The sequence below is a fragment of the Nannobrachium achirus genome, assembly GCF_963921795.1.
Source record: "Nannobrachium achirus genome assembly, chromosome: 1".
Lineage (NCBI taxonomy): Eukaryota > Metazoa > Chordata > Actinopteri > Myctophiformes > Myctophidae > Nannobrachium > Nannobrachium achirus.
This window is the reverse complement of record NC_137810.1, coordinates 24,151,864-24,169,094: the sequence shown is the minus strand read 5'-3', so window position 1 is coordinate 24,169,094 and position 17,231 is coordinate 24,151,864. Positions and strand designations below refer to the sequence as shown.

General features: G+C 41.5%; 1 protein-coding gene across 1 annotated transcript; it reads right to left on the bottom strand.

Annotated features, from left to right (window-relative positions):
- Nucleotides 1-987: 987 nt before the first annotated feature.
- On the bottom strand, nt 988-15,163 carry safb (scaffold attachment factor B). The gene is made up of 21 exons (XM_080723549.1): nt 14,890-15,163; nt 14,232-14,325; nt 14,031-14,095; nt 12,575-12,787; nt 11,074-11,127; nt 10,034-10,076; nt 8,805-9,228; nt 7,965-8,008; nt 7,246-7,355; nt 6,806-6,955; nt 6,097-6,185; nt 5,784-5,824; nt 5,621-5,700; nt 5,237-5,382; nt 5,008-5,140; nt 4,592-4,788; nt 4,288-4,435; nt 3,900-3,973; nt 2,935-2,993; nt 2,732-2,786; nt 988-2,462 (listed from the first exon to the last, which is right to left on the bottom strand). The coding sequence occupies exons 1-21, from the start codon at nt 15,046-15,048 to the stop codon at nt 2,345-2,347; spliced, it is 2,496 nt and encodes an 831-aa protein (XP_080579675.1). The 5' UTR covers nt 15,049-15,163; the 3' UTR covers nt 988-2,344.
- Between the last annotated feature and the right edge of the window lie 2,068 nt (nt 15,164-17,231).

Sequence of the window (17,231 nt, the reverse complement as noted above, 5' to 3'; positions counted from 1 at the left end):
AAATAAAGCCCTGCTTCATCATACGAGGCCGTCACACAAAAGTAGTGAAAACAGCAGATCTACAAGCACACGCCTCACGCGTTGTGCGCTTGTAGATCGGCTGTTTTCACTAGTTTAAATCGTTTTTAAAATGCAAAACGAACGGTTTTGGACATACAAGATTTTCACCCGACAACGACGATATCTGAACTATCGCTGGAGTAGCGGGAACACCACCGTCGCCCCCTGCAATGTTGTGGCCCTCGGCTTGGTACCCTAGACATAATTTGGCCATTGGGGAAAACTAATTGGGGAACCCTGGTATAGACCCTTACAGGTCTGTAACAGGTTTGTCCTCCTCCTTTGTCATCTTAATTTTGACAAAAATGTCCACAAGCCAACATGGCGATGACCCCTAGTTGGCCCTAAAATGGCTCCATAGCCTGGTGATGAAATGTGCACATGAACTATCTGATTAGTATAACAAATAACCTGTGTTCCAATGGATCCAATGTAATTACTAGTAACATACCTTTCATGAATTAAACAGCATAACAAATAAAATCCAGACAATCCAACAGTTAGAACATTCGTTGTGTTGTGAGCTTATAGATTGGCTATTTTTGTGACACAGTAGTATCACTAAGTAGGGCATTCATTTACAAAGGAAACAAAATGTTTAAATATAGAGATCAGGTTTCTGCCTGGCAGCAACATTAGGCATGTAGTGATAGCCTGGGGCCAGCCTATATACTAATGCAGCTAACTAGTAACTGCAGTGGATGAGGTCTAGCTGCAGCTAGGATAGTGTAGTGAAGCTATATTTATAAAGAACATGTAGACATAGTTATGTCTTGTACACAAACATAACATCTCTATGGTCAGTTTCTGCTTGTCACTACTCACACTACTCATTCTGTTAAGATTTAAACATTTAAGTGAACATTATCTGAACGTTCTGTCAATGTAACTGATCAGCATGTCAATATTTATGTTCCACAGCAGGAATGAAAAGAAAAATATTTTTATTGTAAGCAGCAATTAAATCAATGTTTTTTACATCACTGGTTCATCACTACATATGGCTCTTCAATGAACATATTCAAGTGAACCAAGAAATGTTTTTTAAAAAAAGAAAAAGAAATTATTTACAGTATTGGTTTGATTGTTACCAAAAATGTTGTTATACCATTATAAATTAACCAGAGTTTTTCATCACCTGCACAAATGAAATTCAAAGAACATAAAATAGGAAATGTAATTATCGGAAAAATAAATGAATGAAAAGACTAAAGAAAATCACTGAATAAGGTACAAACATTTGAACGTTCCTTGTCGTCTTGTCCAGGCAAGTTTTACTGCCCACTTCTTCAAATACAAACTACACACCAAGAGAATAAAAACAGTCTGAAATTCACAAAAGCACTTGAGCAATTTACATGCAGCAGACACGTTGCACTTCAATATAATTGTGACAGGCAAACACATTAGGTGTGGTGGGGGCTTTCAAAAGCATTCAGACAGAAACCCATAGAAGGCTGGGTGAGAGGTCAGTGGCCATGACTTCTAACTGAAACAGATCTGGCATTTGCAAGCAGACAGCTGAGGTGTAAAAACATGGTTCTTTTATTTATCACTTCTCAACATGGGGACAGAGGACCACCAGGTGTCCTTGAAGGGGTTTGAGGGGGTCCCCAGCTAAATTATTGCTAGTTATTAACCAAATGAACTGTAACTGTACACTCATACCATTCATTTCCAATGGCTATTGTCTACAGTTAGTACACTGAGCGACTTGGGAGTGATGAAACGCCTGGCTACAAGGCCGCTGCGACTGCATGTGAAATAAATCAATATTGAACTGTATGGTCTGTATTTTTGGATGTACTAAATACATTGATCGCTTCCCACACAAGCTCCTCAGCACTCCACTTACTCAAAATCAAGTAATCCATGCCCTTGTCGCTTTTGTTGAAGAGCTTTTCAGGCTTTGGCAACTGAGACCTGGTGACATACGATCAAATCGCTTTTGGTGTGGGTGCGCGGTAAGGGTCCATTTGGTTCTATCAGTACACTTTCAGAGTTAAATTAACACTGAGAATTTGACAGTGTTGAATTGATTGGGGTTCCAGAATTCGAATTGTATCAAATGGGGGTCCATGGCCCAATTCATATTAAACTGGGGTCCCTTGAGAAGCCTCATCTAAATGATCTATATACCAAGTAAATGAGTACTCAAACAAAACAAAAAAACTGAAATGGAAATGATGCATCCAAAACCTATAGAACCATGGTGAGAAAAAATAATCAAGTCTCTGATGTGGCAGCTTGAGATAAACAAAAAACACATTTTCAGTCAGAGGCCTCAGTACCGTCGGCCAAAGGCCCCCCCCTGAAGTCCACTGCCCTGCATCATCTGGTTCTGTCTGTTCAAAGCTCCAGAAAGAGACTGGGATGTTCCCGTGTTCATGTACGTTCCACGGCTGAAGACAGAGGGGAAAACAAAAATGGACACCATTATTCTCACTTCAGTTTGAAGGACACCAGTATAATCTTTGAGGAACATGACTCAATAAATCTGTCAAGATGACATAATGGAAATTATTAAATGATGGAATACGTGTAAGACCGTCATCTTGCATGAGGTGGAAGACAACCGTCTGTAGTTAATCGGTGACAACAAGCTAATTAGATTCTCCACGCCGCCACCACCACACTCTCTCTGACTCCCAAGACATAAGCCTCTAATCACCTTGCCATTCCTCCTCGAGTCATGTGGCTCTGGCCTGGGATAGCACCATCTCTACCTAGAAAAGATGAACAAGTCAGCAATCGGAGTACTGTACGACCATTCAGAGCAAGGAACGTTTTCAGATCATCTTAAACAATCAATACAATAATGTGGATATGGAATTAGAAATGCTATATCAGCTAGTAACAAAAACATATTCCTACTTTGCCACGATCTGTCTCCGTCCATCTTCCGCCCAGAGTCCCAGTCACGGCCTCCGTCTCTACAAGATGAAAAATATTTGAGATATTTGATGATAGCACCAACTTCACCTAAATGCTTGAAATGTTGTCAAATGACAAACATTCCTTTTTTTCACTTGAAGATAAGGCATTTATGTCATGCAGTAATTGTCAAAGGTTTTACCAAACCCGTGTGCAGTACTAGTAGACACTGTTCATTTTGTTGACTAAAACTATGACGAGAAATGTTCGACTACCTTTTTTTCACTGACGAAAACTAAATTATGACTAAATATATTAACAATTTCGTAAAATAATAACAAGACGAGCAGTCCGGGCACCTGACTCCCGATCCCAACGGCCTTTCACTCCCCTTCTCACTCTCCCCATTTACTGTTAGTCTATGGTAATCTATTAAAAAAAAGGCAAAAGCTCTAAAGAATCTTAATAAAAAAAATAAAAAAGAACTAGACGAAAATGTTAGGGAAATTTTGGGGCGGAGAAGAGATCCAGTAGAACCAACGCCAGGGCTCCACTGCAATTCGAGCGTCGTGCTGGCGCGAACCGGGGCAAAATTTGAGGTTGGACGCCGTCACCGAACGCAGCGCAACGTCAGCAATGGAGCACTCTTCATTGATTAAGAAGGGATCATTCCCTTACGCCCGATGGATGCAGTGGAGCCCTGGCGTAAGACAAGTCATTTTATGCTTGAGTGCGAGGCACTCAGAAAATAGCAGATCTACAAGTTCACGCTGTGAGCTAGTAGATCAGCTATTTTCGGCAAGCAGCAAAGTATAAACCAGGCATTACGACGCCATCATGGCCCAGGTAAATACATTTTTGTCGACCAAATCAACTGTAGATTTAGTCAACTAAAACTAGACAACAGATGCAATGTGTGTTTGTGACGACTGACACATCAACTGCAGCCACCTGCTAAAACTAACCTTGAGTTCCGCTTGTCATAGCCAGTCGTGTTCCAGGAATCCCTGCTGTGTCTGTCTGACCTGTCTGAGAAGTGCTACGGGAGGAAGAAAAGGGTCAAAATAAATCATGGCAAGGACAGAACAATGAGAATGGCTGGCTCCTAATTTTGAGTTTTTACTTATCAAGACAGGAGACCCTTTGGGGTTACTGTCGCCATGTCCAGTATAGCAACATAATTATTTTGTAATTTTGAATAAATATTAGGTTTTCTAAAAGCCTAGGTCAGGATTTGGAAGGCGTTTTTAGATTCAGCCCCCGGCCTAAACGGTTTCAGTGTTTTATGGGATTGTTCAATGTTTGTGTTTATCGATGACTTTGTAACAGAAAATAGTTTTTATGTTTTCTAACCTGGCCATCTCTGTCTCCACTCAGGGTACGTGAGGTGTCCCGTCTGTCCAATGCCCCATCGTCTTGGTAACGGCCACGGTGGTCAATGTCTTGGTAGCGATTGAACCGATCATCCACGCCTACACGCTTCTCTGGCCACTCATCTTTCCTGCACAGCAACAACCACACAAGTTAGAAATAAGAACATCCACTACAAAGCTGGATCATACACGTTAGGCTAAAGCTCAACACTTCAAATCATCATTTGACTGACAACTTCACAAATAATAGTCCCGTAGCTTCAACTAGGCTGATGGTTCTTTACCTGCCGTCCATGTCGTAAGGCCTCTTCACACCGCGGCGGTCCTGTTCAAAGCGCAGCTGTTCCTGCTGCCGACGCAACTCATCTCTCTCCCGGTGGATCCTCTCCTGCTCACGGCGTCGTTCAAACTCTATTCTCAACCTCTCGCGCTCCAGGAACTCACGCTCCATGCGGTCGGCGTCAAGGCGTTGCTTCTCCACCTACGGATGAACATGTCCACATTTCAATGAATTAAAAGTGGTCAACAAACAGGATTAAATGTAGGTTTTATGTTTCAGCAACAGGATCCAAAGAGACAGGGATATACTGTAGGTCTAGGGTGTGCAAAACGCACCAGACTATGAAGCTCATTCAGTCCTGTTATTTTCACGTAATGAAAAGCAATGGCTTTAGAGAATATATATTAAAACCTAGCTCACCTCAAGCCACTTCCTCTTCCTTATCAAACGTTCACGCTCCTCTCTCTCCCGGAACAGACGGATGCGCTCACGTTCAGTACGGCCATCGCGATTTCCTTCCCGACTATTGCTTCTGGCGCGATTGTCTCGGTCTCTGGGAGGAACAATACAGTATATAACAAAAAAATTAAATGCCAAAAAATAAAAGATACGTTTGTAATGCAGTTCATTTAACAGATGCTACACACACCCAGAGTGTCGACGTCTCTCCACCTCCCTGATCTCTCTCTCTCGCTGCCTTTGCCTTTCTCTCTCCCTCTGTTCCTTGATCTGGTCAAATGACAGGATGTCTTTCTTCTCCTTGCTGGGTGACTTGCGATCGCGACTCTTAGTGCTCTAGGTGAGGAGAGGAAGAGGACAGAGGGTTAGGTAGCATGGGGAATGAGAATCAGTTTAAATCAAAGTTATTTTGCCAATCATTGACTAAAAACGTGTATGTATTGTTGATATTTTTTTCTTGACCTGAACAGTGATGAAAAGGCTTATAGCATTATGGAATTATTAAGTATTATGGGGAAATCGGCGTGTCTACACAGATTGTGTGCTATTGTATTATCTCTGAGTTTAAACTTACTCGCTCCTTGCTTTTTGTCTTCACACTGATAACGGGCTCTCCCTTGGACTTGTCCATCACCACAGTCCTCTCATTACGCCCTAGAACAACCACAGGTCATATTCAGGAAGATGCTCATCACAGTTAGACTGCTGATACAGTTAGTATCCATTCATTGACTCACCTTTGCCGTCTTTTCCTTCACCCTCAGATTTGACATCAGACCTGGAAGAGGTAACGCCACATTAGATTTATAAGGATGGTTTGCGCCTCATGTATCCTCTGTCATTCTGTCCAATCAACTTGAGTTGGTCAGCATGTCACATCACCATTTCGTAGACAACTAACAGCTCTAGTTAATGATGCTGCTGCTGCTACAGTTGCTTCTACACATGAATAATACAGACAATATTTCAAAATTGTTTAGTTTTTAAGTCTTAATGCAGCTATAAATACAAAATATGACAATTTAAAATGATGCCTTTAGACGACCTTACTTTGAGTCTGTGGATTGTCTCCTGTCACTGCCAGGTTTCTTAGTGTCATTCTTGTCTGCTGGCTTCTTTCCAGCAGGCTCATTTTTGGCCTGCAAAATTCAAGGAATGGAGAAATTATCATTAATATATAATGATCTTATATCTCTGCAATACCTCGCTTTCACCATGCTTAAAACAGTGAAAATGGAAAAATATATCATTAATGTTGCAGGGCACTTCCTACCCCCGGGCACCAAACTCAACTCCCCGCTACGACTAATCAGTCCTTCACCTCATTCATAGAAATCACTCAAACTGACTTATTCCCTTGGTTGCAACCACAAAGTCCTCAACCTGTTCCCTGGACCCCCTCCCAACCCTCTTCAAGGCCTGTCTCCACACTCCTCTGTCTCCTCTGGTCACATCCCTAAAGCTTGCTGCAGTCACAACCACACACAAAAGAAATAGTGATGTTGTCGTTCGTGAGGGAGACTAATCCTGACTCCTCTACTTACAAAAGCGGCCTCAAACTCATTTTTCATTAAAGAAATCCTGGAACGTGTCTTTGCAAACCAAGCCAGTGCCTACCTTTAAACTAATGACAGCTCAGTAAAGAACAATTCACTTCCATCAAACCTAGCAGAAGTGAATAAGTCTCCATTCGCTGAATCCGACCACATGACGGAACAAAAAAATAATAATAAAAAATGCAAAAGTCTACAACACCAACCCGATCCACAGAGATCATCCTGCCATGCAGCTCCGTCCTATGAAGATGACTGATACACTTGGTGGCCTCCTCGGTGGAGGACATGGTGACAAAGCCGAAGCAGCGGGACCCAGGGCTTTTGGCATTGGTCACCACCTTGGCTCCAACAACCTGAATGGAGTGGGAGAGGAAAAGCCAAAGAGAGTAGGGAGTAGTAAACAAGGTGAGGAACAAAAGTGAGAACTATGAAGACAACTTTCTGCGTGGCTGTAATGAACAACCATGTCTCCATTATGGACAAATAATGGAACAGATAAAAATGTGTTACATCTAGTATCTGGGCACGTAAGCTCACATTGTACACTGTTGCTGTAAAACGTAATACAATTGCATGCAATATAACAGTACAGTTTACAGACATATTAAAATTAAATCATTACCAATGCTGGTAATGGACTAACCTTGCCATACTTGCTGAAGAGGGTCTTCAAATCAGTCGCTCTGGTGGTGGTGGACAGACCACTGACCCACAGATTCCTGCTACTGCTAGCTGCATCACTGCCTCCAGAGGCTACACACACACACACACACACACACACACACACACACACACACACACACACACACACACACACACACACACACACACACACACACACACACACACACACACACACACACACACACACACACACACACACACACACACACACACACACACACACACACACACTTCAATAATGTATTTATGTTCACAAAAGAGATACAATACAAGGACACAAATATTACAAGGTGCTGTAAATAATGTCCTGGATACAGCAAATCCAGGACAAATAGCCAATAACCACACACCATTCAAGGGAACAAGTAACAACGCCTTCGCCATATTTGGCGACTACCGATAGAAGAGATCGCACAGAACTTTGCAAGCTGTTTAGCTGTTTTTTTGGCAACCCAAGTTGTTGGAAGCCTCTTACAACCAACCTATGTACATGTCCAAGGCTGCCAAAGATGAACACAAATAGATTGCACGTATAGCCTAGCTCTGTGATGGTTCATAGGAGCGGCTGTTATTTAATGACTTTGGTCATAAAGGCATGTGTGTGCGCACACACAGTGAGAAATAGTCTACCAAGCTGTTGGGAATAAAAAGGATAAGTCCACCATCCCCTACACTTACCTTTTTCTTCTTTTGAGTCGTCCTTGCCATCCTTCTCCTCAGAGCTAGAGAGAAACAAAAAACAAACAAATAAGTATGCAGCATTGAGGACAGCTCGGCTCTCTTCTCATCCAGGGACGTATACTTACCACGGCTTTTATAGTTCAAAACTAGGGCTGTCACAATTATTATCTTAATCGTCTAATCACAATTATTTGACATAATCGAGATTACTTTTCATAATTGCCATAATCGTTTCCATGTTGAAAAATGTTCATATATATTTTTTAAAGTAAAAAATAGTGGAAATGGCAGATCTACAAGCGATGTGACGCGTTGTGAGCTTGTAAATCGGCCATTTCCGCTATCAATATTATTTTTTAAGTATAAAGTTGTCCAATATTTCTTTGTATATTTGTGTCATATCTACCATGTACAACTTAAAAGCATAAAAGCCTAACAGAAATGTAATTGTCAATGATAAAAACATAATTAAATCGTTAATCGCAATTATTGGAGTGCAAATTAATAGTCATGTAAAATGTCATAATCGTGACAGCCCTAATCAAAAACTTTTTTTATGGCTTTTAGAGTACAAAGTGACAGAGCGATAAATCCATCATGTATCTTTGTAGAGTAATTTAACAGTGAATGGATGGACCTAAGCCCAAAGAGTATTCCATTGCATTACTCATTAAAGGGTGATATAGGGGGTTAGGGGGTGCGTAAACAATGACAAACTTTTCAGACAAAAGCACAGACCTTTTTTTGCCTCCAAAAGAGCAACCAAATTTTGCTAGTGCAAGGGAGCCAATGCAACAGATAACCATTTTGGTTTCTAGTAGACAGAAAACAACAAACCTCTTTTTCTGATCATCACCCTCAACAGAAGAGGACTCTTTCGCAGCCGAGGATGTATCTGCATCAGCTATGTCTTCTGTCTTCTTCTCTTCTTCCTCTGCCTTCTTAGAGTCATTTTCTGATTCGACCGTTTCGCCCGCGGGGCCCTGTTCGCTTACACTAACGGCTTGAATGCTCTCGCTTTCAACTGTCTCTTCTGGGACGTTTTGCGTGTCCCCAGACTCTTTCGTATCAGACTCCAGAGCGTCCTTATCAACCGCAATATCAGTGGCGGCATCGCCATCGCCTTTGTTGCCAATGTCACTCACAGTGTCTTCCCCTCCATCGGTGGTGGCAGCTTGATCTTCAACAGCCGTCTCCTGGATCTGCTGGCGATCTTCGTAAAGCGGCTCAGATATACAAGACCCGGCTACTTTGTCATTTTCTACGGATTTAACAGGAATAGAATGGCACAGTTTAATCACTTCTGAAACACAGCAATGGTTAACGAGGAACTTGGCAAGCCTGGATTAGGGAGGTCACAGACCCCTGGCCTGTGCTCTTAGCGCTAGCATCATAGGGATTGGGGCACATCCTAACGGGAGACTGGAAATGGAACCCAAAGGCTGAGATGGGGGTGGGGGCAAACAACCATGGGGATTAAGACATCCACTCACGTTTAAACACTCGACTCGACATTTCACCTGAAGAGAGTTTAGACAGACTGAAGAGTTCAGTCCAGAAGAGACCCACAAGATCAGCAGTGGAGGCGGCACATTGATGTAGTCTTGTCTTCTTTCAATCTTACTTGATTAGTGTCCACTCATGTTGAGAACATGAAAGTTTGATATCAAGTCCATCGTATCAAGTCCATAAGTTTCATTTCCAGTGTATTCAAAATTCAGTCTTTAAAAACGCTATTGTTCTTTGATGAGGCTTGACAGTTGTTCTTCATCTTGGTCTTCGTGGGGCAACCTGGAAACACTGCAATCACCTTCAACAACTAAAAACCTCCCTGACCTTGACAATTGATTGCTGCCCATGTGCATCAAATTGTTCACCACCATTTGATTATAGCAAATTATCTTTTTCAATAAAACATTTCTTACGTGTGGTTAACCAACTTTCAACACATGGCCAGCAATTCCCTTTGGGTTTCCAGTCTCCCTTCCTGGTTGAATTTATACTCAAGGATTGCATTTCAAGCACACCACTGTAAAAAGATAGGTCCAACCCGTTTTCAGTAGTACCTGTTTCTTCTTTGTCCTCGACATCTGGATCATTTTCTTGTACCTAAAACAAAAATAAAATGTTGTCATGTTATGGCTATGTTATGATTGCCAAGAGTTGTTCCGATACCTAGTACCACTATCGTAAAAGCTGTCGATACTCCCTAAAAGGCAGCTTTTTTCTTCCATGCAACAAAATTATGGAATACACACTCTCGGGAAATTAGAGACGCAAACTCCACAGAGAGCTTTAAACATCAATCTCCAGCATCTTTTAGGCTAGCCCCCTCCTAGCACCTTCAGCACTTTAAAACCCATTTAGGCCTAACCTATAGGCCTAAATCAGAAATTAACCTACAAAAACAAATATGTTGCTACATACTGTACATGTACTAAAAGCCCCTCCCATACACTAAAATGAATGGGTTAAATAACACGTTTCTTATCTATGGTCATAAGTTACTGAATGCCATTTCCAGTTTGGACACTGCTCCTACAGATTTGGCCCTAAAATCACGCAAAGCGGTACACATTACCTCTATTTATTTATTTTTTCTGTCCCATCTAGCGCCACCATCTGCCAGATTTTTTAAAAACACATTTTTGGACACTGCTCCTACAGATTTTGCCCCGAAATCACACAAAGTGTTACACAGTATCTCTAAAGTCATGTCAACAACATGGATCTGTCCCATTTCCCATATTCCCTCCTGATTGGCTACCTTTGCCTTCTAAATATTTTTTTTTACTCATTGTGTGGACTATTTTATTCCAGTCCTATTATGAGCAGGATGCCTACTTTATTAACATTTTATGTCTCAGTTATCTACTGTGAAGTATCTGAATTAAATCGCATGACTGTGTTTTTCTGGAGGGTCTAACAAACAAAGTATATTATTATTATTATTCAACTTTGAAAATCACTGTCATAGATTTGTTTTTAGTTACACACTGGTATCGGATAGCAAACGACACACAAGTTATTCATACTGGTATCAGGAAGGAGAAGAATGTATCGGTAAATCTCTACGCTTTACACGTAACATTTGTGAAAATTGTACCTCTTTGGTTGATAAACATGTCTGGCCTTCATCTTCGTCTATGGACTTGGTCATCTGTTTTAACATAAATCAAGAGGAATAATCAATTATACAACACTAATTATACAACAAGCGCAACAGGCACATACTGTAAGTGTAAAGTTTATGCTACTGAATTACTACCGCAAGTAAGCAAATAAATACAGTTCAGTTAGCCTGCAGAGTTCGAACCTCAGTTTTTGGGTCACGGTTACGAAGAATTTACCTTATGTCACTATGCCTCACACGTGTGCGGGTGTCGCTCTCCATTACAACATGTCGCCACTCCGAAATTGATTTCTTATTGTCTATTCTCTCTAGCTCTAGTGGCGACACTTCCATAGGGGTTACGTTTAGGGTAAGGGTTAGAGATAGGGTTAGTGTCGGAATGGAGACATGTCGGAAAGGAGACATGTCGGAGTGGCGGGGTGTAACCCACGTGTGCGGTGGAAGAGGGGGCGTAGTCGCAAAGAAAAAAGTTTAATTTACAGCAATTAATCAGCTTTTAACCTATACATAAAGATTCAAGAATGTTATGCATATAACGATTACAAGAACAGTCCCTATTTGCAGTCATGAATACTTTGTTGGAACTGGTCTGAAGGAAATAACCTTTAATGAGCTTCTACTACGAGTGGAGAGGCTATCACGTAGGCTAATCATTATGCTGCAGCTCATTTATTAATATGATGGTGTCACCCCATATACAATCTACGGACTCACATGCACAACAAATCTTGATGCTTGTGGATCAGCTGTTTTTGGTGAGCAAATTAGAGCAATACCATTCACTCTCAGGGATCTCAGCTGATTTTAATTACAGGGCTACTCTGTTTTGAGTATTCATTCAAGATGACGTCCAGAGACTTGGGGCTCTATTATGATCCAGGTCTTATGCCTTATGCCTTAACTTCTTTGCCTTTTTTTTACTATTTTGAAGAAAAAAAAATTAATACTTCAAATGCTGATCTACATCTGCACGTTGTGAGCTTGCAGATCAGCTATTTGAAATATATATATTTTTTGTATATATAGTAAAAAAAGGCAAAGAAGTTAAGGCATAAGGCATAAGACCTGGATCATAATAGAGCCCTTAATGTTTGATTTAATCAGTACACTAAAATATGTAGACTTTGATAAAAAAAAAATATGCAACGTAGTAACAACCATGCTTCACATGCATGAGCGAGAGGCTACAAACACTTAACAGAACCTTCTGATTGTTTGAAACAGTTTCTAAATAACTAAATTAAAATGACCAAAACAGCCTTGCACACATCGTAGCTGCTCAAGTTACATTATCTCATAGCACGAGGAAACAGGGCGGTCAGCTGAGACTGACCGGTTGGGGCACAACATGCCTCTGTTTCAGAGGTAATCTTCAAAATAAAGTGTGCAAAAAGCCATTTTGTGACTTCTTTAAAGAATAGTATAAACCAGTGTTGTATACGAGGCTAGGGCCTCATGTGGGCCAGTCTCTCACCTCTTCAACTTTGGATTCAGGCTCTGACTCCATGGTGCCATCCTGTACGGCCGCGTTTTCGCTTTCTTCGTTGCCATCAATGGTGAGCAACTTCTCCTCCTCTTCCTCATCTTTGACCGAAGGCGTTCCGTCATCATTCTCTGCGTCGTCGACAACGCTCATGTCAAGGATGTCCATCTCCTGTATGTTAGTCTGCTCATCTAGATGCTCTTCCTGTTGGGGGTGACATGTAGAGCTCAGGAGAAACAAAGGGAAGGTGTCTCAGGCGACATTCACACAGGCACGTTTTATGACGATTAAAACGAATCCTATAACGTATTGTTGGAAAATACACAACGGTTGGGCATGTGTGAAGACGCATCCGTATTCTTTTTCGAATAAAAGAAACGAATGCAAATCCACAAAAAAACGGTGGTTTCGATGCGCTACCGCAAACGCTTCCCTGTTGGTGTGAATCCATCCGTCTCAAATACATGCAATGGAACATTGTGGTAGGCTATATAGAGCCATGTGCGGGTTAAATCCATAGCTATTTATAAAAGGTTAAATCCCCCCGTCTGTTCTCATTAGATTTCTGACGATTCTGGCCGCCTCCTCCCCTCAGTTGATTTCTGATCACCGCTCCCTCGATCGCACATGGTGTATTATTTGTGAGGAGTTGTTGCTCACAGTTAAATAAAAGGAAAGTGCCACAGGAGTCACTTGTAGCTGTATATCATATAATATAGGCCGATGTGTGGGTCTTGCTCGCGCGCGCGGCTCTCTGTGCCAAATCGTGTCCAGATGGAGACGGCGAGACGCTTCATGCGCGGAGCGCAAAGAGGGAGCCAGCGGAGGGAAAGACGAGGGTCAGAGAGAGAGAGAGAGAGAGACTGAGAGAGAGACAGAGAGAGAGAGAGAGAGAGAGAGAGAGACGTTGACGCTCTACTCTTCATATCTTGCTAAAGTATTTTCTGTCTGGTTTATTGCTGGTAGATTTTGCGAGTCCCTCCCGCCGCCGCTGGTTTTATTTTGTGATCGCCCGTTTACGACCGTCGACCGCAGATAAATAGGCTAATGCGGCGCTTGCGGGGGTCCTGCGGTTACATTGTGAGTTGAACTTGAAGAATTAATAAACACAGGGAGATGGAGGAGGCATTATTATGCAGCTTGGATACATACATGTCCCTGGACAGACGTGGACGATTCCTTGTTTCGGATGACAAAGTGCTGTGCGAGCGCAAACGTATCAATTAAATATGCAAGAATGTGGCAACTTCACCCCTCCCATTCGCACGACTAAACCGAATTATATTATGAGAATGTGGCCTCAAGCTAAAAACGTGTGGTAGCCCCTAATCTAGTGTCCTACAATAGCTTCAAGGGAGCCAGCCAGGACGAGCTCAGTTCTTCTTGCACAAATATTGCAAATATATTATGTATTGCAATATTTATGTGAAAGATTTAATTAACTCACCTGTCCATCACCAGCATCCTCCTCAGCAGGGCTGTCTTCTGTTCCATCAGTGTCTGGCCTTGCATCTATAAGACATTTGAGTCTTTCATTGCGGTCTTGAAAAAGGCAAGGCATGCTTATAATACACATATTTCAATAAGCCAATGCAAAATAGTCTCCACACAGAATATGCCTCAGAAGTAACAATCTGTATGTATTTACCTTCTTTGGCTACCCGTTTCGGTGTGGCTTTCTTCGGAGTCTGCTCCTGAGCGATGACAACCTCATCCGGATTTCCACCCTCTTCCTCGATTGCCTGCACAGAGACATCCACAGGGTCAGCTATGGCAGCTTAAGACCGCAGCTATACGCATACACATCTAAAATAATAAGTACAATTATGAGGTATTTGTACTTCAATACTTAGGTATTTCCGGTTTTCAGTACTTTTACTTCTACTCCACTACATCTCGGATCCAAATAAAGATTATTTGAAAGATTTCAAATAATTGTAGGGGAGTAAAACTCCACTACATTTATTTGAAATCTTTAGTAACTAGTTACTTTGCAGATATAAAACATGTGTGTACTTTTTCCATCACTGATTGATTACATGTTGATGACATGTTCATAACCTATCTATTTTCATTCCAGGAACATCATGCATTTTTCTGAGCGGCCTCTTGCAACATTATTAGCTTAGCCTTAGCTTGTTATAAGGATGTATGGGCCTTGAGCTATAGCTAGTTAGCCTAGTTCACTTGTAATGGGTTCAGTAAGGAAACTGTCCAGTTCGAGCTTCAGTTGGACGGTCACGGGACCACATAGACAGAGCTCTAGGAACAGAACATGAACAGTGATGTTAATGCACTAATTAAACCTTTTTGAGTCGCTCTAGCAGCACGTTCTTGATGCCCGTCCCGTCCAGGTTGCGTTTCTTCAGCTCGGCCTTCAGATCGATGACTCTCAGCTCGGATAACTTGCGGACCTCCACGGCCTGTCCCTCTGGGACGTCTAGTTCTGCGCTAGAGTCGGCCATGCTTTTGACAGGATGCTTATATTTCTGACACTCAAATAAATAATAACCACAGTACACGTAGGGATGGGATTCGAAGCACGAAAGCGACCAGTTTAGCTTCTCTCTCTCTGCATACCACCAGTTTCTGCTGCAAAATGGCGATGGCGGTGTTCCGCGGTCCGGAGATAGCACTGCGCATGCGCACAATAGCCGCCCGGCAAAGTAACTAAGTACATTGACTTACTGTAAGTACTGTACTTGAGTACAATTTTGAGGTATTTGTATTTTACTGGAGTATTTCCAATTTCCAATACATCTCGGATCCTAATATTGTAGCCTACTCCTAGTAGTCCAGACCTGCTACATTTATTTGAAAACTTTAGAGCCTAGCCCTAGTTACTTTGATTGATTGATTGATTGATTGATTGATTGATTGATTGATTGATTGATTGAAGAATTTATTACAAGTTTGCAATAGAAAAAGGTTTCATGACAGTACAAATCACTGGTACAAGGTCAACTAAAAGGAGATCCTTAGAAAGCTCTACGGCTTATTTCCACATGAACCACACTTTAAGTATCTCATATAACATTGAAAGACAGAAAGATTATAGAACATAGTACTTTATCTAGGATAATATCAATTTCAAAAGCAGAAAAAGCATAACATCAAATACAAAGGCAGAAAAAAAGGGGGGGTGGGAGCATGGGGGCTTAGTCTTAATAGTCTATTTACAAGTCACGGGTAGCCTGAAGGTGACTTTTCATACCAATTTTGAAGGAGGCTAGGGATTTGCTCTCCTTTAAAAATTGCAGAAGGGCATTCCACATGTTGGTGGTATAGCAGGAGAACGAATTAGAGACTTTTTTTAGTGTTAAATCTACGCTGATGATGATTAGTGGAGCTGCCTCTGGTGTTCGTGAACATCCTTGACCTTAAGTAGTTTGTCAGGTACATGGGTATCTTGGAGGTGTAGTGTATCTTGTACACCAGGCCCCATTGCAAGATGCTGTACTCTGTCAGCTATTTTGAGCCACCCCACGCTTTTGTGGTGATGATCGGTAAGGTGGGCCCGAGGAGGAAGACCAAGCACGACCCTAATTAGTTTGTTCTGGGCTGTTTAGAGCTTTAACTTTGCAGCTGCATGGGGCATCGCGATACCAGACAAGGATTCCGTAATCAATGAGGGGCCCAATAAGAGCACCTCCTAGGGTCTTTCGAGATTTAATATTGATCAGCGGGATGTAAATTATATATTATATATTGCAGATGTAAATTATAATATTAAGTAATTTCTTGCTTTAATAAAACACAGATCAAGAGCAGACATCCTCAGATCTTTTATCATAAACTTTCTATATCATGCCAAAGTTAGTTGGAAAATAACACTCCAGAACTTTATCTCGTTATATCCACTTCAAAATGGCAAATGTTTTATTTTGTGCTAATATGCAGCCAATATGCTATGTCCGCCTAATTTAACTCAAAGCTACATTTCATACTGATCAAATATTTTGCATTTATTGCTGAATATAAGTAGTGTAACGACCCTGCAAGAGATCGGGCAGTAACTCGCCATGCCAAGCGAGCTAGCTCTCTTTGCTTGCCTTGTCTGCTGTGTGGGGGGTTAGGGTTCGCCTTCCGTAGGAGTCGAGCTGCCTCACTCAAGTCTGCTAAACGTTACAGTACTGTAGGCCTATACGAAGATGTTTTATTTAACAAAAAACTGCCTTCAGAAAACAAAATGTATAATCTATAAAAGTAAAGAATCAATTAAGTTGCAGGAAAACTGGATAAACTGCCACTGGCGTACAAGATACACTGCCCCCCCCCCCCACCACCACCAACTGGAGTGTTGTTCAAACTCTGACAGATGGATGCTCACAGGTAGACATTTATGCTAGTTTTACTGTTAAAGCTCAATGTGGGTCCACTAACTCTGACCATAATTACAAATCCCTATAGAGAAAAACTCTATAGCTAAACCTTTCCTTTTTTTTCCCCTGAGTCAGCCTGGAAGAAAAGTAAACGCTTTAGATGATAATAATTATAATAAACTTTATTTATATAGCACTTTTCAAAAGCAAGTTAACAAAGTGCTTCACATCACACACATCACAAACCCCGACAACAGATTGCAAAAACAAAAAACATCAATGAAAAACACAGGCAATTAGATTAAGACAATTCCTACAGAGAAAAA

Excerpts from the sequence above, each read along its gene's own strand:
- safb (XM_080723549.1), bottom strand. The coding sequence starts at position 15,048 with ATGGCCGACTCTAGCGCAGAACTAGACGTCCCAGAGGGACAGGCCGTG. Across the intron at positions 3,974-4,287 it reads GTGGAGACAGAGATGGCCAG|CACTTCTCAGACAGGTCAGA; the intron begins GTTAGAAAACAT and ends TTCCTCCCGTAG. Across the intron at positions 2,787-2,934 it reads CGGAGACAGATCGTGGCAAA|GTAGAGATGGTGCTATCCCA; the intron begins GTAGGAATATGT and ends CATCTTTTCTAG.